Genomic DNA, 25,246 nt, shown 5'->3' with positions numbered 1-25,246 from the left:
AATAGTTAGATTCACATTACATTTCCTCAAATACTGTTGTAAACTGTATTTTTCTAGATCTACCTCTGCTTTGATGAGACTATCAATACCTTTCTAGTGCCTTTCATATTAACATTCCATTATTTTCCTTAAAAGGCAAACTAAGATTAGTTTAAGGAAATGGCAAAGGAGGTAAATGATGAAATTAGCAGTAGTGACTTTAGAGAGGCAAGACAGCAGAGTGGAAAGAGTGTAAGTATTAGAGTTAAGCACAGCTGGAACTTGAAGCCTAGTTCTAAAACCTACTTATCCTGGCAATTTAACTAGTGAGTTCATTTTCTCATTTTTTAAACGGAGGATAGCAATACCCCTCTTGCAGGATTGAACTGAGAAAACACACATAAATTCCTTAGTAAATGCCTGAAACCTAAAAGTCCCCCAAAGTAGCTACTAATATTAAGTTACAGAGTACTGTTTAGGTTTTTCCGTAAATATTTCTTTGAAGAATTCTATGTTTGTATTAGTCCAAAGCTTTGAGATAAGACCAAAATGACACTGCCTTAAATATACTGAGATGTTATTCTGAGACCTAAGTAAACAGCAAATCTTTACCTAACAAAACCCCACATATATGTGTATATCTATGTGTTTGTGTATACACACACATACACACGATAGAGGTTTCTACCTACTGGAAAAATGACCAATGACTAGAACACTGTAATTAGCAACTCTGATATGGAAAATAATAGTACTATCCTTGTCCTTGAGGATTTCATTTAAATATCTTCCCAATACTAGAGATGCCATTTCTCCCCTAAATTGCTTATGATCTGTTCCTGGAACAAGCACAAATGAATTTAACTTGATAAAGAAACAGCATAGCCACTTCCAAATCTAGAAGATAGGCCAAATTCACAAAAATCCAGTAACCCCACTTAAAATTTTTCAAGAATGACATTTCGTTTTTGGAAAGGGAAATAAATACATCAGATTGTTATTTACATGATCTGATATCTGAGAAATCCCTTAAATGCCATTTTTGGGAAATCGCAAAATTAGCTGGGCATGTTTGGCACCTAACCATATTATCTCATTAATCCAGTGAGGCAGGCACTATTCTAATTTTCTACATGAAAAATCTGGCTCAGAGGCTAACTCAAGCCTTTAATTTCAAATTGTGAGCTCTCTATTGTATAGTACACCCATGTCTCATCTTTGAGAGATTGTAGTTCTAGCATTACTTGGTTACCTGTAACTGAATACAAATTATTTTTCTACATGTTAATAGGTTTTTAATTCTTTATTTTGTTTTTCATAGATTTAGGGGATACAAATGCAGTGTTGTTACATGGATATATTGTACAGAGGTGAGCTCTGGGCTTTTAGTATACCTATCACCTGAATAGTGAACACTGTGCCCAACAGGTAATTTTCAACCCCCCACTGTCCCCCCACCATCTGCTCTCCTTCCTTTTGGAGTCCCCAGTGTCTATTACTCCCCTGAATAAAAATTATTTTAAGAGAAATTTATTTAAACAGACATGACAGGTTATTCTTACACTCTTGATAAAATCTCAACAGATCAAGTTTCTGTCCATCAAAAAATATAAAATCTTCGGCAAGGGATACTCCAGGGTGTTATCTTTCCTAAAATCTGTACTTAATTTTGAGAACACAGTTGCTTTTTGTACAACAGAATAAAGCAGATACACTGATAAACTTGGTGTAAATGCCTGCTGTATATATTGTCTCTAATATCATAAGAATGTCATTAATTTTTAAAGATCCTGGAAATAAATTAAGGATATCTATGACAAATTGTAAAAAGTTGCTTAAATATGTAAACGGTATGGACTTCAGAGGCTTGTCTAGTTGTTCCAGGTTTTTAAATAGAGGTATCTGTAACTCCTAAAAGGGCTAATAAATCAATAAAACTTGGACTCCAAAAGACTGAGAATCAATGCATACCAGTCTTAAGTGAGATAATAAGAACATTCAGCTATTCAAAGACTTCCGAAAAGGCAAGTGGAATGCTTAAGCCTCTGTGAGGGAATTACTTAAATGGCAAGGATCCAATCTTCATAATTTGTTTATGCATTTCTATACTCTGTTGATGCAGGAGTCGGGGAGAATGGGAGAGACTACGGGCAGTACCATCCCTCCAGGTTGCACTAGGAAATGCCTGGGGGCATTTCTCCTGCAATATAGTCTCAACAATTACCTGATTTTATTTTATTTTATTTTATTTTTTTGAGACGGAGTCTTGCTCTGTCGCCCAGGCTGGAGTGCAGTGGCCAGATCTCAGCTCACTGCAAGCTCCGCCTCCAGGGTTTACGCCATTCTCCTGCCTCAGCCTCCCGAGTAGCTGGGACTACAGGCGCCCACCACCTCGCCCAGCTAGTTTATTTTTGTATTTTTTTTAGTAGAGACGGGGTTTCACCGTGTTAGCCAGGATGGTCTCGATCTCCTGACCTCGTGATTCGCCCGTCTCAGCCTCCCAAAGTGCTGCTATTACAGGCTTGAGTCACTGCGCCCGGCAACAATTACCTGATTTTAAATGCCAACAACGACCTCACTGAAAAATACTACATGGATTCTGGACTTACTCCAGAAGAATAGGAAAAGAGGAGACACAGAGAACAAGATGAGTTGTGGATGTCCTTTCCTGCCTTAGCCAATTCTTTCACATGTGATGAGCAATGGAAAGATTTCAGTTTTACTGATAAATTACAAATAAAGTAAAAGTAGGAACGTATATGATAAAAGGGACAGATTCAGGAATTCTGCATATGAAAGGAAAAATATTTTCTGCTTTGTATCTAGGTATCTGCGGGGACAGGATAGCTTAGAGAAAATTAGGAGCAGATAGATGGCGAAAGCACATTACGGTGCTATGAGATTATGGATACACGTTGTGAAAAAGACTGAGGCTTTACAATTTAATTCATTTTGCAATTATCTTTTCTTTATGTAAAACACTGAATAAAGGTGGAATCCCTGCTCTCAAGGAACACACAATCTAGTTGGTGAAACATGGAAATGATCAACTGAAATGCAGGTCCAATTAAATAAATGACATAGATATGACAGCAAAGTACTCTTTGAACACAGGAGGGAAGCATGTATTAAAAGAAGAGATAGGGGTTGGCTGGGCGCAGTGGCTCACACCTGTAATCCCAGCACTTTGGAAGGCAGACACAGAAGGATTAGCTTGAGGACAGGAGTTTAAGACCAGCCTGGTTAACACAGCAAGATTTTGTCTTTACAAAAAAGAAAAAAATTAGCCAGGTTGGTGGGGTGAGTCTGTAGTCCCAGCTACTCAGGAGGCTAAGGTGAGAGAATCACTTGAGCCCAGGAGTCTAAGGCTGCACTGAACTATGATCATGCTACGGCACTCTAGCCTGCGCAACAGAGTGAGACCCTATCTCTAAAATAAACTTAAAAATTAAATAAATAAATAAATAAAAAGACGGGAAGGGGGCAGATAAGGCTCATTGGAGGACGCAACAATAAAAATGAGCCTTGAAGACATTAGTACCTGATAGAGAAAGGGTAAGGAAAAGCATTTCGGGTTAACAGCCTAGTATGCAGAACAGTCCAGAATAAGAAAATGTAATAGCACCTTCATGATAACTGAATGGCTGGCGAGGCTGTAAAATAATGGCACAGGAGAGGGCTGTAGTGAGTAATGGGCTGCTAAGGTAGTTTATCTAAACTACTGTTCTAAATTTTATGTCAAGGATATCACTGAAGGTTTCCCAATGATAAGAATAGTACAATCTCCTTTGGAATTTAGACTTATAGATCCAAAAGGCTACTTGACTATATCAAAATCTGTATGTCCAAAACCAAACATCATAATCTTCTTCTAAACCAGATCTTCTTACACTGTTCCATATCTCAGGAAAAGCATCTATCCATCAAGCTACACAAGCAAAAACCAAACCAAATCAAAGCCTAGGAGCCATTCTTGACATCTGCTGCCTTCTACCTATATCTGATCCAACAATAAGGTCAATTTTACTTTCCAAATTTCCATTATAATACACAATACTCTCCATCTACCTCTACTGCCATCACCTTATGATGAACTCTTATCATCTCTCTCCTGGACCACTCATCCTGATTGATCTACCTGCATTCACTTAGGTTCTCATTTAAGCTGAAGAAAGTATTTTTTTAAAAGGCCTAAATCACTGAATACTTAAATTCTTTTAGTAGCTTCCTATGATTTTAGAATGAACAAGAATCTAAACAGTCTATAAAGTCCTACATGGTTAGGCCCTGGATCTACCTCTCTAGATACAAATACAAAATATTTGTATTTTTTAGTAGAGACGTGGTTTCTCCATTTTGGTCAGGCTGGTCTCGAACTCCCAATCTCAGGTGATCCTCCCGCCTCAGCCTCCCAAAGTGCTGGGATTACAGGTGTGAGCCACCATGCCTAGCCTAGATCTTTGTTTTACAGTATGCTTTCTCTCCCACTTATCCTACCCCACTCTAGTCACACTGGCCTTGTTTCAGTGCCCAGTGCTTATCCTATTTTTTTCTCACCATAGTGCATTTTCAATATTGCCTACTTATCTGCCTTTCTTCAACTCTCAGCCTGCCCTTTTGCTAAATGCTGGGTATGAAATGATGAACAAAACAGTCTCTGCTTTCATGAGGTTTATGGCTGAGTGGGGAAAAGTGGTAGAGACAGAAAAACCAGTAACCAAACAATATAAACTGTGTAAAGTGCTAAAAAGAAAAAGAACAGAATGTTGTGAGAAAAGGACAGTGTAGGGGAGAAAAATCTGTTTTAGTCTGGGAGGTCACAGAAAGCTTCTTTTAACAAGAACACATTTGAACTGAGTCCTCAAAGATAGAAAAGGAGGTTGCTACTTTAATTAGGCCATAAATGAGGAAAAGCACTATTATAGTAGGTTTCACATGCCAGGAAAATAGAGAATTCGGAATTTTATCATAATTGAGATGAAAACAGAGTTAAAGAAAGTAGCAATTCAAAAGGAGAAAGATGAAAAGGATTTATCTATTCACTGCTTCTTAGAATTGACTTGGTTGAAAGGTTATGATCATCTTACCAAAAAGGCTTACAGAAGGAACAGAAGGATGCTGAGAGGAAAAGGTCAGTAAACAGGGAGGAGGGCACCTGCCAGTAACCTAATGGAGTATATGGAGAGTTGTATTTACAAGGCTTACATAACCAATGAGTCAGCAAAAAGTCAGGTGTCAATGGATCTCTTCTGTGGCCACTCTAAGCAGCTAGGAAACTTGGCTCTCTGAGATAGGAATATACCTTCCAGTAACACCTGCCTAAGTTAGGATGAGGAAAAGTAAACTCCAATGTTTAGAAAAAACATAAGAAATAAGATCCAACTTAAAGCAAGGTGATTCTGATAGGTTTTTGCAAATCTAATGCAACTCATTTCTCTAATTTGTAATAAAACATATATTAAAGAATCCAGAAGCAAGACTCCAAAATCTGCTAAAAGTAAAACTTATATTTATCTTTTCTGAGGTCCATAAATATTGGAGGGCTACTCTCTACAACTATCTTTTCTCTAATAACGGCTAATATGTATAAACAGTAACAGAAAAAGGCTTCATATCAATAGAATTGGGTCTGGCAAAGAAAATGTACAAAAGAGAACATAAAAGAGATTCAGTCATAGTAAAAGCAAAGAGATACAGCATTCACAACCACTTGATATCAAACAGCAATGACAATGAACCCAAGACAAATATACACCAACGCACAGCTATGAAAATAGCAGACTCCTTATCCTGCCTTCCTCCACCTCCATACTTATGTTCTCAGCCTATTACTGTTCCAGTGGCAACAACTCTATAACAGGAGGAAGGCTTTATTTTTCCTTCTCCCGCTTCAGACTATAGAAAAAGCAGGGAAAAAAAAGCATAATTATGACTATTCAAAGAAAAGAAAAGAGGTTTGTTAGTCTACATTCTTTGCTCTGGAAATTCCTGGCTTCTGTCTGTTGAGAGACACATGAGAAAACTTGGATTATCTCTGAAGGTCACAACTGAATGACCACAAGTTATGTTTCTCCTTCTGGTTCCCTTGGTCATCCTTTTCCATCAAATGTGATTTTGCAAAATGTTTTGGTTATTGCTAAGAAGCGGTTCTATACAGCTGATATAGAAAAGTCAAAAAATAAGAAAAAAAATCACAACACGTTTATCTTACCAAAACCCCCTGTCAGGCAGTCTGCTGATTTTGCTTGCCACAAAGCTCATCCTTCATTTGTGCACTGCCAGAGCAAGCTTGGATCGTAAAAACAAATCACAACCTCTCTTGGCTATAAGCTCTTTCCATTTGTTCCAGCTTCCAAACTGCAGAGGAGCTGTGGCATAGTCTGTCACTGCTGCACATACTTGGTTTCCGAGAACAACGCTGCAAATGAGGACAGCTACCACTGGGAATGCTTTCCCCCACCAAAGAGCCAGCCGCAATGAAGGTTCTAGTGGATCCCTGGGCTTCTCACCTTCACAGTCTCAGAGAAGTGACTTTCACAAAACAGGCAGGTACAGCCGCACCACATCAATACCCTCGCATAGCCAATCCTCCGCAGTGCCCACCTCAGCCTATATACAGTTTCAATTCTATCTCCTGTAGCAACTCTTAGAGCTTTCTATATCTGGGAGCTTAGGAGAACTCTGAGCTGAATAAACAGAAAGCTTCTGCCAAACAAGCATCCGTGTGTGTGCGCGCGCACGCAGTTTGCTAGAGCAGCTAATGCAAATGAATAGTTTGACTCTGAGAATGGAGATCACAGACAGTATCTGCCTCTCTTCTCCAGCTGTGAGCATCTTTTATAAAAGACAAAAGCACCACACTGGTTGGATTTAAAGCTACAGGGTATTAATTCAACATTCACATTTGTCTTCTCATTTAAATCAGGTAAGGTTGAAAGAATCGCTTAAAGAAGATTAAAAACATTCTAAATAAAATAACACTTGTTTAAGTAGCTTGGTTCAGTAAATACAAAGAAAAAGCAATCTACCTATGTTTCAATAAAGGTCCAGAAGATTGCCAGAACAGATTTCCATGTTTTTCTAATGTTTCTTCTCTTATTTTTCATTTTATGTTGGCAAAATCATTTAAAATGAAAATAGAACATGAGTGAGAAAACAACTAGAAAAAGAAAACTGAGCACGAAACTCTAAAATTGTATTCACTATGGACAGAGAAAAAAATACTATGAAATCTAAACAAGAGATTAAAACATCACAGTCATAAGCCCAGGCTCAGCACCTGTATCATCACACATACTATTTACTGAACACCCAGGACACTACATGACAGTATTGAATATCTTATTAAGACTGATTCTGACTTGAAAAAGTCACTTTGGGATTTAGGCAAGTTATCAGATCTGAACCTTATTTCTTCATTTGTAAAAGCAGTTGTGGGGAACCCATAGGAGGAATTTAAATGATTACAAATATAGTGTGGCATGTATAAAGTATATCTACTAATATTTCTCTGAGGTTAACATGCAGAAAGGAATCAGACATGAAGACAATTTAATACAGTAAAGCTTATGAGCCTGGGGGTGTGATATGAGCCCTTCTATGAGCCTGGAAGTGTGATAATTTCTTTACTTTTAGTTAAGTATGGGTCTGGAAGCTCAGGCCAGCACAGTACTGACAGGTCAAAGAAGGTCTTTCTATCAGTATTCACCAGCTGCGTTTAACATTCTTTCACTTAAACCATGGCACCTTGAATGAATATAAAGAAAATGTTGGGTTGAAACTATGGCTCCAGAAATTCCTTTACCATCTCTAGAGACACAGAACTCTGACCCTGACTTTCCACAACAATAAATAATTTGATTTAATAGAAGTTTTGTTTTCACTTGAAAATTAGGTGGTAAGGTTTCAACTGAGTAAATACGTTTCTACAAAAACAACGAAAACCCCAATCCTGTATCACTAGCATCAACACTAGCTGTTGTTTGCTTAACTCTGTTTACTAGCATTTTCAATATCTTCTTTTAAGACAATCATGCTTATTGTAGAAAACTTTGAAAGTGCAAATGAGCAGAAAAGAAAGCAAAAACTATCTGTAACCTCACCACTTAGAAGACCAAACAAACCACTATTACCACTGTGATTTCCATCCCTTCAGTTTAAAAAATATATATGCACAAGTATTTTGTTATTTCAAATCAGTTGTGATTTCAATTTGAAGGACTCTATAAGAGAATCCGTATTTTTTCCCTTCCTTCTCTCAAAAATCACTTACTGTAACTGTACTCCCATAGTAACATATCTGATGTGGGTTTTTAAATATACCGAGCTATTAGATTGTGTGCAGTCTAACATAAAATCTAGTAAGTTATTATTTTCTTCACAATTATACAGCTGAATGTTGGGGATTGTATATTCTTACCTGGGTAGGTACAGTATTTAATCTTTGGTAAGATTAATGTTTGTTACAATTCTATAATTTTAAGTACAATTGTTGGCACACACAGATATTTCCAGTGCTTCTTCCCTTTCTGAACACACATGGAAGACTACATTTCCCAGTTCCCTTTGCAAGGCCATGTGACTAGTTCTGACCAATGGGTTGTGAAAAAAAGGAAGAGAGCCTGTAACCTGAGTGTGCAACCTAATTCCCTTTGCAAGGCCATGTGACTAGTTCTGACCAATGGGTTGTGAAAAAAAGGAAGTGAGTGTGTAACCTAAGTCAAAACATTTAATTGCTAATGTGAAGCTCTTTTATCCTCTCTTACCTTGCCACTGAGATCACTGAAGCATGTGTTGAGACATGGTGCCATGGATCAAATCTGCTTTGATTGGATAAACCACTAAATGGAGGACAACTGCCCTGCAGAGTTGTCTGGGCCTAAAGCAGACTTTGTGAGAAATGTTCATTGTGTATTTATATAAAAGTAATGATTTTGTCTTTTTGAAAAAAATTACCTTTTCACGTTTTTAGAGGTTCCACCAAGATGGCAATGAATTTATCTGACAGAACAAAGTAAACTGAGTTACTAGATAAATGTACCTCCTCACTGACTGTTTTAGCCTGGGTACATCTCTTCTTGGCTTCCAAAGGAAACCCTAAGTGGCAGTAGGACTTTAGTTTTGCTGACTTCCTTGTTCTCATTTGTTTCTTCTCTTGCTGACTTTTTGTTTCTGGTTTATGCATGGTCAGTAAGTTACTCCTCACTGATGGTAGCACTAATTGAGAATTTGGTTTTATGGTTTGACCATTTGAGGTCTCTATAGAAGAGTGATAGATATCTATTCTCTGTTGAATGAGAAATCAAAAAATAATCCAGCTCGTCAGTCTTTTTTCTCCATTTGTCTATGTCGAGTGTAATTCAATTAAGAATTCTGGCTCTGCGTGGTGGCAGCACTTCAGGAGCGCTGAGGTGGGCAGATCACTTGAAGCCAGGAGATTGAGACCAACCTGAGCAATGAAGGGGAACAGCTCTTTGAGCTCTGGACCAGTGAGGTTTTGTGATTCTGTGTTTACTTTTGACCCACGGCTAAAAAGTTGTAGAACTAAAGCCATAGCTCTTTATGTGCCCTGTAATCATTCTGGGAGGCTGAGGTGGCAGGATCACTTAAGGCCAGGAGTTTGAGACCAGCCTGGGCAACATAACAAGACCCTGTCCCTACAAAAGTGATAAATAAAATTAGCTGGGCATGGTGGTATGTGCCTGTAGTCCCAGCTCCTTAGAAGGCTGAGGTAAAGGGATCACTTGAGCCTAGGAGTTTGAGTTGCAGTGAGCTATGATCATGTCACTGCATTTCAGCCTGGGTTTGAGTGAGACTCTATCTTTATTTATTTATTTATTTATTTTTTGAGACGGAGTCTCGCTCTGTCGCCTAGGCTAGAGCGTAGTGGTGTGATCTCAGCTCACTGTAAGCTCCGCCTCCTGGGTTTACGCCATTCTCCTGCCTCAGCCTCCGGAGTGGCTGGGACTACAGGTGCCCGCCACCTCGCCTGGCTAGTTTTTTTTTGTATTTTTTAGTAGAGACGGAGTTTCACCATGTTAGCCAGGATGGTCTCGATCTCCTGACCTCGTGATCCGCCCGTCTCGGCCTCCCAAAGTGCTAGGATTACAGGCTTGAGCCACCACGCCCGGCCAAGACTCTATCTTGAAAAAACAAAACAGAAAGACCATGGCCTCTTGTTATATAAGTATAAAACATTTTCCTACCTTTAGAGAGTATTAATAAATTAGATTATAATGTCTCCTAAATTAAAGGACCTCGGATCTCATGGGTTTTACAGAGCTAAATAAGCACATATGTCAAACATCCCTACAAATCTAAGAAAAGAAGAAAGTGAACATCTGACACTTTAAACATGCTAGACAAAGAACAAAAGATTCTCCTTACAGATTCTACCAGTTTGGAAACGTTTTAAGAATCCAAATTCACATACTTAAGGTAAATATTTGGCAAATCGAGGCTAGTGTCAGAGTTAACTATAATACTATATACACTTTATTTTACTTGGGGTTTGTTTTCTCATGTAGAAAAAAATTAATCTGAACTTTGTAAACTTACTTATACAGGTTTAGTGATAAAATTAATATTATTCTTCTTTTGTAATGTTTAGTATTTTAAAAATGAAAGTTTGTGTTAATCTAAATTGAATCACAATGCTGACAAGCTTTTTATATCAATAGCAATTAGGAGTCAGCTTAAATATCTCCAGGATCTTATGGTAATTTAAAAATCACAGACTAATGTTAAATGGAGCTAATTAATAAGTATGTTTGGATGCCCAGATGAATTTCTAATTAGAATGCTAAAACATTGTTTAAACACAGTTTTAAGCTTACATACTTTTGCTTGTTTTGTATATGCTATTAGAGTGGTTATATCTTTGAGTAATGTTAATAAATGGCTTCATTTTTGCCATGTTAAGAAGGTGTAAAAGAGATGTGTGTGGCTATAGAAAGTCTGCTATGTGTATTTGTGAGCTTTACTAATGAGCTTGTGTATGATGTAGTTCTTATTATCCATTCTCTCTACCCAGTTTTTCTCTCTGAAACAGAAGTCATAATTGATACAGGTGGTTGTAACTATACTAGGAACAATAGTAATAGAGAAATACAAGGTGTAAGTCTTTTTGTTTTTAAAGGAAAAGGAAAATCTTTTTGTTACAAAGTAAAGTGACAGTTCATTGCAGAATGTGAAAGACAAATCATTTATTTATTTATTTTTTAAGATGGGGGTCTCAATCTGTTGCCCAGGCTGGAGTGCAGAGGTGCCATCTCGGCTGAGTGCAATGTCCATCTTCCAGTCTCAAGTAATCCTCCTACCTCAGCCTCTCAAGTAACTGAGACTGCAGGTGCATACCACCATGCCCAGCTAATTTTTGTATTTTTTGTAGAGATGGGGTTTTAGCATGTTTCCCAGGCTAGAAAGACAAATCTTAAAAAGTGAATTTGATTTGCCTTGGAAAATATACTGCTGGGATGTGAAAAGAAGCCATGAAACATGTTAAAATTTTGGCAAAATTTAATCAGCGTTGATGGGTTTGCGTCTTTGGTTTACTGATTAATGCCTTCATCTATAATATGAAAAATGATTCTTATTTGTGTGTAATTTTCTTAGAGAGCACAATTAATTCTCTGGCTTTATGTTGGATTATGTTCTAGATGATTAAATACAAAACAAATCAAACCACAAAGAACAAAGGTTCTTTACTTGTGAAAGAGCTTAGGTTCTTTACAAATTGTAGTACCTTATCTTTTATTCTCATTTTGATTAAATAATCAACTACTGCTTCTTATCCATGATCCTATCTTAATCAGGGGCCCAAATCTCCTTTGTTAACTCTTTCGATCTTGCCTTCCCCAAGACTGAATCTTTTTTTTGTTTTTTTTTTTGGAAACAGGGTCTCTCTGTGTCATCTAGACTGGAGTGCAGTACCTCAATCTTCCGGGCTTCAACTGATCCTCCCATCTCAGTCTCCCAAAGTGCTGGGATTATAGGCATGAAACACTGTGCCCATCCCATGTTATCTTATTGTTCTATTTTTTGTGGCTATATGAGGAAGCCCTTTCACTTTCTCCTTAAACTACTTCTAACTCACATTTTAGTAGATTGATTCTGCCTCTGTGATCTGAACAAAACATTAAGTAGTATCTGATTTTCATGGAATACTGAGCATTCAGAAACGTACTGAGTTTTCCTTAACTTCTTATGGCAATATTGTTATCTGCATAGGATCAATACCAATCTCATCTCCTTTTTATCAAGATATAATTGGATTCTGGCCGGGCGCGGTGGCTCAAGCCTGTAATCCCAGCACTTTGGGAGGCCAAGATGGGCGGATCACAAGGTCAGGAGATCGAGACCATCCTGGCTAACATGGTGAAACCCCGTCTCTACTAAAAATACAAAAAACTAGCCGGGCGAGGTGGCGGGCGCCTGTAGTCCCAGCTACTCGGGAGGCTGAGGCAGGAGAATGGCGTAAACCCGGGAAGCGGAGCTTGCAGTGAGCTGAGATCCAGCCACTGCACTCCAGCCTGGGCGACAGAGCGAGACTCCGTCTCAAAAAAAAAAAAACAAAAACAAAAACAAAAAAAAAAAAAAAAAAAAAAGATATAATTGGATTCTGTAACTGTATATACTGGAATCTCAAAAATGAGAACATCACATTTGAGAATGATTCTCATTGACAAATTACTTTAAGAAACAATAGTTGACTTTATATAGGGAGCCAATGCCTAAAAAAACGTACTCCCAGGAACACTGGCCTGATTCCTGAGGTGGTAAGGAAAGTCACTTCCTGGCAAGCCTTAGAAAATACTGGGGACGCCGGGCGCGGTGGCTCACGCCTGTAATCCCAGCACTTTGGGAGGCCGAGGCGGGCGGATCACAAGGTCAGGAGATCGAGACCATCCTGGCTAACACTGTGAAACCCCGTCTCTACTAAAAATGCAAAAAATTAGCTGGGCGAGGCGGCGGGCGCCTGTCGTCCCAGCTACTCGGGAGGCTGAGGCAGGAGAATGGCGTGAACCCGGGAGGCGGAGCTTGCAGTGAGCCGAGATCGCGCCACTGCACTCCAGCCTGGGCAACTAAGTGAGACTCTGTCTCAAAAAAAAAAAAAAAAAAAAAGAAAATACTGGGGACTTGAAGATGAGATTAATTCACCCAAATTTATATGTACTGCAGGTGAAATCTGGTGAGAGAGTTTCTCAGATGTATTTCCTAACCTTAGTATAGTAAATATTAAAGAGTGTTTAAAAGTCCAATCTGAATCCTTATGAAAACCTCCACACAGAAGTTAATTGTGTTGTCTTAGTAATTGCTCAAAACTGTATGGCTCTGGATTTGCAAAGATAGTTCAAGGATGTCCCTGTATGACTAACTAGCACTGTGGCTGCACCTATGTGAATAATCAGGCCAAACCTAATGAGACTGTCAGAAACTTTTACACCTGCAACTTCAGCGTGAATATGGGCTAGGTAAAATAAGGCTAAGACCTGCTAGGCTGCATTCCCAGCAAGTTGAGGTATTCTTAGTCACAAGATGACATAGGAGGTCACCATGAGATACAGGTCATAAAGACCTTGCTGATAAAACAGGTTGCAGTAAAGAAGCTAGCTAAAAACCATCGAAACCAAGATGGCGATGAGAGTGACCTCTGTTCCTCCTCACTGCTACACTCCTACCACTAGCTCCATGACAGTTTACAAATGCCAAGGCAATGTCAGGAAGTTACCCTATATTGGTCTTAAAAGGGAAGGCATGAATAATGTACCCCTTGTTTAGCATATAATCAAGAAATAAGAATGGGCAACCAGCAGCCCCTGGGGCTGCTCTGCCTACGGAGGCCATTTTTTTATTCCTTTACTTCCCTAATAAACTTGTTTTTACTTTACTCTATGGACTTGCCCAAATTATTTCTTGTGCAAGATCCAAGAACTCTCTCTTGGAGTTTGGATTGGGATGGCTTTCTGGTAACAAGACTAACTATTTTCTGATAAAAAATAACATTTGGCCGGGCGCGGTGGCTCAAGCCTGTAATCCCAGCACTTTGGGAGGCCGAGACGGGCGGATCACGAGGTCAGGAGATCGAGACCATCCTGGTTAACACGGTGAAACCCCGTCTCTACTAAAAAATACAAAAAACTAGCCGGCCGAGGTGGCGGACGCCTGTAGTCCCAGCTACTCGGGAGGCGGAGGCAGGAGAATGGTGTGAACCTGGGAGGCGGAGCTTGCAGTGAGCTGAGATCCGGCCACTGCACTCCAGCCTGGGTGACAGCGCGAGACTTCGTCTCAAAAAAAAAAAAAAAAAAAAAAAAAAAAAAAAAAAAAAAATTGGAGATATTCGGGACGCTGAGATGGGAGAATCACTTAAGCCCAGCAGTTGAAATTTGCTTTGAGTTGTGATTGTACCACTGCACTCCAGCCTGGGCGACAGAGTGAGACCCTGTCTCTTAAAAAAAAAAGAAATCATAATTAATAATAACCTTTGAAAATTATTATTGATCACAAGAGAGATGGGAGACTGTCAGCAAAATTTATGGAAGACCAAAATGGTAAAAGATTTTGAGTGTCCTTTCAAGGGAATGCTAGTTGTTGTCTATTGGACCCTTTGAAGTTACCTGATTTTATAAAGGTGTGAATCTTTGTTTTTGGCTAGGCTGTTTTGCAAGTCTCTAGAGATAGAAATTACCTCATGGACAATGTTTGTGATGCAATGTGTATTAGTCTGTTCTCATGCTGCTCATAAAGACATACCTGAGACTGGGTAATTTATAAAGGAAAGAGGTTTAACTGACTTGCAGTTCCACAGGGCTGGGGAAGTCTTGGGAAACTTACAATCATGGCGGAAGGGGAAGCAAACATAACCTTCTTCACATGGCGGCAACAAGAATTGCCAAGCAAAAGAGGGAAAGCCCCTTTTAAAACTATCAGATCTCATGAGAACTCACTAGCACGAGAACAGCATGAGGGTAACTGGCCCCGTGATTAAATTACCTCTCACCAGGTCCCTCCCACAACACATGGGGATTATGGGAACTACAATTCAAGATGAGATTTGTGTAGGGACACAGCCAAACCATATCATTCCGCCCGGCCTCTCCCAAATCTCATGTCCTCACATTTCAAAACCAATCATGCCTTTGAGGACTAAGCTCTGATTTTTATAAATCTTGCCCAAATTCCTATCTAAGGAGTCTGGGGAGTCATGCCCTACAAACCATAAATTCTCATCAGTGGGGTTTTATTTAACCCTATGTATCATGACTTACTTTCCAATCTGACTTTGGCATAACATTACGTGACAAAGAAGAAAATCAAAATATTTTACCCCAAAACATATTTCTCTGCCATATTTTGAAATGGCCTTGCAAAGCCATCCTTTGTAGGGGAAAATCTGCATCTGTAAAGAATCTCTATTAACATAGCTAGATCTTTTTCTTCCAGGCCCTCCCAATCCTGAAGAGATTAACTGAGAGTCTAGCACCTTCAAAAGGTCTGAATAGGAAACATTTATCACCTATTGTCTCTAAGGGCAGCTACTATGAGACTTCAAAAGAACCTTGGTCTCCACAATCTTTTATCTTAACCTGAACATTTCCTTTCTATTAATCCCAGGTCTTTAGACAAACTCAACCAATTGTAAACCAGAAAATGCTTAAATCTGCCTATACCCTGGAATCCCCTGCTTGGAACTCTCCTTTGTGGACCAAACCAAGGTATTTCTCAAATGTATTTGATGGCTCATGCTTCCCTAAAATGTACAAAACCAAGCTGCAACCCAACTACCTTAGGCACATGTTCTCAAAACCTCCTGAGGGCTGTGTCATGGGCCATGGTTACTCACATTTGGCTCAGAATAAATCTATTCCAATATTTTATAGAGTATGACTCTTTTTGTCAACACCTTCCCAACAGTCCCTGAAAGTGTTAGCTCATTTCAGCATTAACTCAAAAGTCCACAGTCCAAAGTCTCATGTGAGACAAGGCAAAGTCTCTTCTGCCTATGAGCCTGTAAAATCAAAAGCAAGTTAGTTACTTCCTAGGTAAAATGGGGGTACAGGCATTGGGTAAATACACCCATTCCAAATGGGAGAAACTGGCTAACATGAAGGGGCTACAGGCTCCATGCAAGTCCAAAATCCATCAGGGCAGTCAAATCTTAAAGCTCCAAAATGATCTCCTTTGACTTTATGTCTCACATTCAGGTCACACTGATGCAAGAGGTGAGCTCCCATGGCCTTGCAGGGTACAAGAGGGTACACCGCTGTGGCTTTGCAGGGTACAGCCCTGCTCCTGGCTGCTTTCATGGGGTGGTGTTAGGTGTCTGCAGCTTTTCCAGGTGCATGGTGGAAGCTGTCAGTGGATCTACCTTTCTGGGGTCTGGAGAATGGTGGCCCTCTTCTAGCAGCTCCACTATGCAGTGCCCCAGTGGGGACTCCGTGTGGGGTCTCTAACCCCACATTTTCCTTCCGCACTGGCCTAGCAGAGGTTCTCCCTGAGGGCTCTACCCCTGCAGCAGACTTTTGCCCGGACATCCAGACATTTCCATACATCCTTTGAAATCTAGGTGGAGGTTCCCAAACCTCAATTCTTGACTTCTGTGTACCTACGGGCTCAACACCACGTGGAAGCTACCAAGGTATAGGACCTACACGCTCCAAAGCCATGGCCTGAGCTCCTGGCCCCTTTTAGCTAAGGGTGGAGCAGGTGGGATGCAGACCACCAAACCTGTAGGCTACACACAGTATGGGGGTCCTTGGCCTGGCCCACGAAGCCATTTTCTCCTCCTAGGACCCTAGGCCTGTGATGGGAGGGGCTGTTGCAAAGGTCTGTGACATGCCCTGGAGACATTTTCTCCATTGTCTTGGTGATTAACATTCAATTCCTTGTTACTTATGCAAATTTCTGCGGCACGCTTGAATTTCTCAGCAGAAAATGGGTTTTTCTTTTCTTTTGCATCACCAGGCTACAAATTTTCCCAACTTTTATGCTCTGCTTCCTCTCAAACACTTTGACACTTAGAAATTTCTTCTGCCAGATACTGTAAATAATCTCTCTCAAGTTCAAAGTTCCACAGATCTTTAGGGCAGGGGCAAAATGCCGCCAGTCTCTTTGCTAACACATAGTAAGAGTCACCTTTGCTCTAGTTGTCAACAAGTTCCTCATCTTCATCTGAGACCATCTCAGCCTGGACTTTATTGTCCATATCACTAGCAGCATTTTGGTCAAAGCCATTCATCAAGTCTCCAGGAAGTTCCAAACTTTCCTGCATCTTCCTGTCTCCTGAGCCCTCCAAGTCTCTAGGAAGTTCCGAACTTTTCCACATTTTCCTATCTTCTTCTGAGCCCTCCAAACTGTTCCAACCTCTGTTACCCAGTTCCAAAACTGCTTCCACATTTTTGGGTATCTTAATAGCAGTACCTCACTCTATTGGTACCAATTTACTATATTAGTCAATTTTCATATTGCTATAAAGAAATACCCAAGACTGGGTAATTTATAAAGAAGAAGAGGTTTAATGGACTCACAGTTCCACATGCCTGGGGAGGCCTCACAATCATGGTGGAAGGCAAAGGAGGAGCAAAGGCATGTCTTACTTGGCGGCAGGCAAGAGAGCATGTACAGGGGAACTGCTCTTTATAAAACCATCAGATCTCATGAGAACTCACTATCACGGGAACAGCATAAGGGTAACTGCCTCTATGATTAAATTACTTCCCACTGGGTCCCACGACACATGGGGATTATGGGAACTACAATTCAAGATGAGATTTGGGTGGGGACATAGCCAAACCATATCACAGTGTAAATGAATTCTGTCTGGGAGAGAATATAAATCTCTTTGAGTCCAATTCTCATTTGGACTGATTTTAACATTTTATTGGTTCTTTTGTTAATCAGAGCTAAAAATCTCTGTGTGCTCAATCTGTACATGAGTTATAATTTTACTTCAAAAAAATAACCTTTCACATTTGGGTCTGTACTTTTCCTTTTTTAAAGCAACTAATTAAAAAGGAATTGTTTAGTTAGAGTTAGCAAGCTAAAGCCCTCTGCCTATTTTCTTAAGGCCTGTACAAAAGAGCTACAAAATATTTTTACATTTTTAAGGAGTTATAAAAAACAATAAAGAATATGTTACAGAGAACATACAAGGGCCTCAAAGCTTAAGATATCTAGTATCTGGCCCTTTATTAAAAAATGTTATCTGCAAATCCCTGCTTTATTTTAATATAAGCAATCAACTTGACAATATAGAAGAGGGTGAGAATTAAATCAACATTTTAGTAGCAAAGTTAAGTTAGGAGCCAGACTGAGAAAATTTGTTCTTTAACTAAAAAACTATCATGATATGTAGCAGGGATATTTTATTTGATTACATGGAAGATTTCCTTTGAAAAAAGGAAAGAAACTTTTATGCCAGGCACAATGGCTCATGTCTGTAACTGCAGCATTTTGGAAGGCCAAGTCAGAGTATCAGAGGCTTTTGAATAGGGGCTAGGTAAAATAAGACTGAGACTTACTGCGCTGCATTTCCAGAGGGTTAGGCATTTTAAGTCACAGATGAGACAGGAGGTCAGAACAAGATACAGGTCATAAAGACCTTGCTGATAAAATAGGTTGCAGTAAAGAAGCCAGCCAAAAGCTCATTATATGCTAATTACAATGCATTAGCATGTTAACAGATACTTCCACAAGTGCCATGACAGTTTACAAATGCCATGGCAATGTCCAGAAGTTACCCTATATAGTCTAAAAGTGGGAGGAACCCTCAGTTCAGGGAATTGCTCACCCCTTTCTCAGAAAACTCATTAATATTCCACCCCTTGTTTAGCATATAATCAAGAAGTAACAATACATATCTTTAGTTGAACAGCTCAAGCCACTGCTGCCTATGGAGCAGCTATTCTTTTATTCCTTTACTTTCTTAATAAACTTGCTTTCACTTCACGGATTCGCCTCAAACTTTCTTGCACAAGATGCAGGAACCCTCTCTTGGGGTCTGTATTGGGACCCCTTTCCAGGATAACAGGAGGATTGCTTGAAGCCAGGAGTTCCAGATCAGGCTGGGCAACATAAGGAGAATCCATCTCTATAAAAACTAACAGCAGCAAAAATTAGCAGGGTATGGTATGGGGCATGCCTGTAGTCCCAGCTACTTGGAGAAGCTTAAGGGAGAAAAACAGCTTGGGCCCAGCAGGTTGAGACTGCAACTGCACTCCAGCCTGGGAGACAGAGTGAAATCCTGTCCCTAAAACAAATGAAAAAAACCCCAAAAAATCTTAGATATTACTTTATAAATAAGCTGTTCATTACTATTTTTTTTTCCACTGAGTATTTTCACACTTCTCATCATTGGTTTACGTAATATACCCTTAGACAAAAACAAAACAGAACACAAATTTCATTAGAATCTAATTTATGGTCGGGTACTGTGGCTCATGCCTGTAATCCTAGCACTTTGGGAGGCTGAGGCAGGAGGATCACTTGAGCTCAGGAGTTCCAGACTACCTAGGAACATAGTGAGACCTTGTCTCTAATCTTTATTTATTTATTTTTTTTAAATCTAATGTATGAAATAAATCTGCATATTGCTAAATAAATATAATCTGGGTAATAAAAACAACAAAAAAACCCTATTAAGTTCAAAATCATCTCTGTCAAGAAAATATTTTTTCCTCAGTAATACAAACCTAATAATAGTCATCTTTATTGTGTTAAACAACAGCTGTTGAGTATTGGGAGATGCTGAATATTTCACAGGGAAATAGATTTTACCTTTCCAAAATTTCCGGGGAAAAGGTGTCTTTTAAAAATCTTTTTTTTTTTTTTTTTCAAGATGGAGTCTCATTCTGTTGCCAGGCTGGAGTGCAATGGTGCAATCTTGGCGCACTGCAACCTCTACCTCCCGGGTTCAAGTGATTTTCCTGCCACAGCCTCCTGAGTAGCTGGGATTACAGGCGCACGCCACCATGCCCGGCTAATTTTTGTATTTTTAGTAGAGATGGGGTTTCATCATGTTGGTCAGGCTGGTCTCGAACTCCTGACCTCGTGATCCGCCCGCCTCAGCCTCTCAAAGTGCTGGGATTACAGGCGTGACCCACCGCGCGTGGCCAAAAAAAATCTCTTTATTATACCACATTTTAACACTGTAAAAGCAGCTTTGATTATTAGCTCATGGTCCATACAACGGGATACCCTCCCCCATTATTCGGAAGCAAATTCTGGACAAAAGATGTTCTTAATAAAAGCCAATACTAGTTCCAGAGGCTTTCATATCATTAAAGTCTACCTCTACTGTCAGATGTCATCAATATGACTTTACTTTTTGGATAAAATTCTTAATGCTCTAATGCTCTCCTTACTTCTCTTTCCACTTTATTTTATTCATGAAGGATCCAGTGGGGAAAACTGTCCAAAGGCCAGGGAATTTTATCTGTTCCCACAGACTGGCTTTCTTGATGCTGATGTCTGACAACTGAGTGAATAAGTTTTTCCGAAAGTGGCAAAAGACAGGAAAACAGAAGTTGAGTCAAGGAAAAAAGATAAATCTAATAATCAATTAACATCTGTAGTCACTTAAAACAGAGAACAGATCTACAAAGAAGGCATTAAGGATAAAATGGGGCAAATCAGTTGGCTGTGCATTACTCAAGGAGTCTCTTCTGTTCTCTTTCACCTGGCAACCACTTCAGCTAGAAAGTCCCTAATTGCATTAACCTCCTGCTGGGATTCAGTAAGACGTAGATTTTGTTTGACTTCAGTAGCTCTCTTTATGTAAAAGCGAATCCCCATAACCAGCCAGTGGGTGGAGGAACGGAAAAATGACAAAAGCAAGGAAATGGAAAGAAGTTTAAAATCTTTTGAAATTACTGCGGTCATATGAATATATAAATAAGGCAAGTACTTTATTTCATTGCTTAGAACCAATTAGTTCAGAAAGGAGGGCAAGAGAGGCTTTTGCTTAGTGTCAGAATTATGAAATTTCAGCAAAGAATACAGGCACTGACCTTTAGACACTAAATTATGTCTTGCTTTCCAAGAAATACAGTAAGCAACAAAGACTGCTTATTTAGGCACTGCCTACCTCAATGGAATCATATACCACAATGTCATGTACCACCCATGGGACTCAAAGGTGCTGCAGGGAACTGTTTTGAAATTGCAAAACATCATATAAAGCCATGGTAATACCACCTCCAGACTCAAAGATGGGCCAGGTAATTTCCAAGTACTACCTACAAAGCAACTGGAAAGGCACACCAAAACTTATTTCATAAAATAAAATGATTCACCTGATTCTTGTTTTTAAAAAATAGAAAAAACATTTTTTTTAATGAAATAGTATAATAAAATAATATTTTTAAAGTCCCGAGAAATAGTACAGAATAGTGGTCTCCAAACCTGAGATCCATAAAGAATCAGTTGTTTTCAGGATTTGCAAAGGCCCAACAGAAAATGTATGTTCACCTTTAATAAAGTTGGATAGGCAGATTTAAATAATATTTAACTTTGTCTGGAATTATAACTTCTCCAGGTGGTATCAATGCACCCGTGCTGTTCAGAAATGCCAACTGACTATTGGTCCCTAATTATATATATATATTTTTAAGAGAAAATAATACATGTTGTTGTAACATTTTCACAATCAAAGGTTTATGAGAAAAAAAAAAAGAATCTTTGGTGGGGAGTAGTTGATTTAAGTTTTATTTTCTAAGTGAGGCCATACCTTCAATCTTAAAAAATATATATATTGAGAAATTTCAAAAGTATAAAGTAAATCATTAAAATTTCCCCAAGCATCACAATTCAGTTCTGTATTGCTGGAAAACTACCACTTGAAACTAATATACAGGTAAATGATGTTGTTTTTAAAAATGCTGTTTACCATAGTGAAGAGCTATTTCAGGTTGAATGCCATGAATGTCAGAGGTACATAAACCATTTCTTGAAATCCTTACTTGATAGCTCTTTTATCATTTCCAAATCCCAGGTGAACAACATACCAAGTACGTTGTTTCAGTTATGAAAAATAAACATTTTCTATATTATCAGAAAATATGAAGATTTTTTAAAAAAGAAAAATGGCATTTGATGGGCTATTTCAAGTCCATGTAAAAACAAGGATTTGAGGCGGGAGGATCACTGGAGATCAGGAGTTCAACACCTGCCTGGCTAACATGGTGAAACCCCATCTCCACTAAAAATACAAATATTAGCGGGGCGTGGTGGCGTGCGCCTGTAATCCCAGATACTTGGAAGGCTGAGGCAGGAGAATCGCTTGAACCCGGGAGGTTGAGGCTGCAGTGGGCCGAGACTGCACCACTGCACTCCAGCCTGAGCAACAGAGTGAGACTTTGTCTCAAAAAAAAATAAAGTAAAAACCATGAGGATTTATCTCAATTTGTTCTTTTCACAGTATTACTAGTCATAGATGGCTTGGGAGAGGGGATAAACCCACATACAAAAACCCACATACAAAGGCTCGTTCTTTGTTACTTAATTTTCCATTAAACTACATAGAGCTTGTGGTTCCAAAATTTGTTTAAGAATAGCCATCTGACTCGAAGAGATGTAACTAAGAAAGAACAGGAAGGTGAAAACAGATATGATAGATAGTAACTGGCTACTTATGGAAATGCAACTCTTTCCAAGCTTCTTAAAATTTGTTAACAAAAAGCAACCAAATGGCCAATTTCTCATTCCTACACCTTTTCTCTTAAGATACAACTACAACTACAGTATTCTACTGTTTGACATCATTAAGCTCAGACAACAGGCCTTATAAGTAAGTACAGTAAGATGGGGTTGGGAGAGTGCTAGTCTGCATAAGAGACAGACTTGAGTCATCATTGCTCTGCCAATCATCAGCTGTGGGACTTGTATGATTTATGGGGCTTAAAATGAATCAAGATTTAGTACCTAATAAATAGGAATTGAATTTGCAAGGTTGAGGCTGGAGATGAAAAACTAGAGAAAGCATAACTACGACAGCTGAAGAGACAAGAAGAATTGCCAAAGGATAGTGAAATACGTATAATATTTGGCTATTAACATCAGTATAGAGCATATACTTAAAAATACTATTGAATGAGTGAATGAATAAATGAGCAGGAGAATTTGGGGGATTAGCTGAAGTTTAGGGTAAAGAAAATGATAAAGAAATTTTACTCCGCTATAGAGTAGATGATCTCTCATAGTTGATATTAATTTGCCTTTCATTTCTTCCTAAGACATTATGTTTTAAGGCATTTTGCCTTCTTTGGTAGTTTTAACTTGAGAGGTCAAAGGCTTAAAGAAGAGACGTGAGACCAGAGGAGAGATTACTAAAACATAATAGGGAGAAGTAGAGTAATGGCAGAAGAAATGTAAATGAAAAAGCTCAGCAGTACTTCTGAAGGAGAAACCAGTAGGATTTGTTGACTGTACACTGGAGATGGAGAAGAATGAATGAAAGATAAGGCCTATGTTTCTTTCCATCCTAAGAGAATGATGATGCAATTCAAACAGGGAAGATGAAAAACAGCTTTGTTCTGGGAAAGAAAATTATGATTTCAAATTTAGATATTTTGAACTGCAGTAATGGGAAAACAGTCACTTAAAAATGATTGGAAAGAAAGAAGCTGGAATCTTGATCCAAAGAAGAGGATCTTCTAGAGACAGTTCTATAACCTGGTATCAATACCTAACATAAGATGACAAATATGAAGCCATATACAGTATTCACATGCTCTTTGGCCCAGTGCTTGTGTCTACATCAGATGGGATGAGCATTTTTTATTTGTTTATTTTTTGAGACAGAGTCTCATTCTATTGCCCAGGCTGGAGTGCAGTGGTGCGATCTTGGCTCACTGCAACCTCCGCCTCCCAGGTTAAGCGATTCTCCTGCCTCAGCCTCCTGAGTAGCTGGGATTACAGGCATATGCCACCGTGCATGACTAATTTTTGCATTTTTAGTAGAGATGGAGTTTCACCATGTTGGCCAGGCTGGTCTTGAACTTTTGACCTCAAGTGATCCACCCACCTCAGCCTCCCAAAGTATTGGGGTACAGGCGTGAGCCACTGCGCCTGGCGGAAACACTTTATTTTTTATTTTTATTTTTTGAGATGGAGTCTTGCTCTGTCCCCCAAACTGGAGTGCAGTGCACGATCTCAACTCACTGCAACCTCTGCCTTCTGGGTTCTCAAGTGATTCTCCTGCCTCAGCCTCCCGAGTAGCTGGGACTACAGACGTGCACCACCATGCCCTGCTAATTTTTGTATTTTTAGTAGAGACAGGGTTTCACCATGTTGGCCAGGCTGGTCTTGAACTCTTGACCTCAGGTGATCCTCCCACCTCAGCCTCCCAAAGTGCTGGGATTACAGGTGTGAGCCACTGCTCCTGGCTTGAAACACTTCATTAAAAAATCAAAAATATAACAATAAAGTGACTCACTCCAAAAAGGAAGAGAAGAAACCCTGTGCTGAGCTTTCTGTACTTCATCTGAGTACAGACTTCCTACTAGCATTCAAGTGGATACATTAACACAGGAAACCCCGAAACTTTTAAAAGTGAAATTAGGACCAATGGCCACAGTTCAACCATCTATTTAATGTCAACAATGATTGAAATTGTTCATAAAATAAGTTTTCCTAAAGCCTATATAAGACAAAGTCATTTCCTTATTTTGATTTCATTTATTTCATTATTTTTTGAGACAAGGTCTTACACTGTTGCACAGGCTGGAGTGCAGTGGCTATTCACAGGTGTGATCATAGCTCACTGCAGCCTCAAATTCCTGGGCTCAAGCAATCCTCCTGCCTCAGCCTCTTGAGTGGCTGGGATTACTGGCACAAGACACCACACCTAGCAAGACAAAATCATTTTTAACTTGAGGGAAAAAAAAAAAGGCAGCATTTGAGAGGGAGAGATATGAATGACTGGGCAGAGTAGAAATAGGGCAAAATCAGATTTAGAAGTTGGTGATGAAAAAATCTCTCTCATATACTGTTACCATCTGTTTACATCTCAGCTCCCCTACTAGACAGTGAACTCCTTCAGGGAGCTCATGGCCCTATATTCACTTCTAGTTCTCCAGTAAGAGGTGGACAGTATGGGCTCAATAAATATCTGTTGAATGAATCAGTAAGAAATAAAAGCATAAATCATATCACTTCAAATACATGCTTATATTAAAAAGTGGAGATATATTTTAAAAATTCAAAATCCCAAATGAGAATACAAAGGGACCTTAAAAGATGGTCTACCCATGGTTAAATTTATTAGAAATGT

At 39.2% G+C, this 25,246-nt stretch overlaps 1 protein-coding gene across 17 annotated transcripts in view; it reads right to left on the bottom strand.

Annotated features, from left to right (window-relative positions):
- The window catches only part of LOC105477766 (transmembrane and coiled-coil domain family 1), a 256,327-nt gene that overhangs the window by 38,516 nt on the left and 192,565 nt on the right, over positions 1-25,246 (bottom strand). Inside the window, exon 1 of one of the 17 annotated variants that reach the window (XM_011734519.3) lies at positions 6,489-8,047. The exons of 15 other annotated variants lie outside the window; for them this stretch is intronic. In XM_011734519.3, the coding sequence (XP_011732821.1) occupies positions 6,489-6,545 (57 nt within the window). In that variant the 5' untranslated portion in view covers positions 6,546-8,047. Of the gene's footprint in view, positions 1-6,190; positions 8,048-25,246 lie in introns of those variants that run through there. One more of the 17 variants, XM_024791511.2, reaches the window with a different exon arrangement.

Source organism: Macaca nemestrina, chromosome 2 (genome assembly GCF_043159975.1).
Source record: "Macaca nemestrina isolate mMacNem1 chromosome 2, mMacNem.hap1, whole genome shotgun sequence".
Taxonomy (NCBI): Eukaryota; Metazoa; Chordata; class Mammalia; order Primates; family Cercopithecidae; genus Macaca; species Macaca nemestrina.
This window is presented reverse-complemented; position numbering and strand designations above follow the sequence as displayed.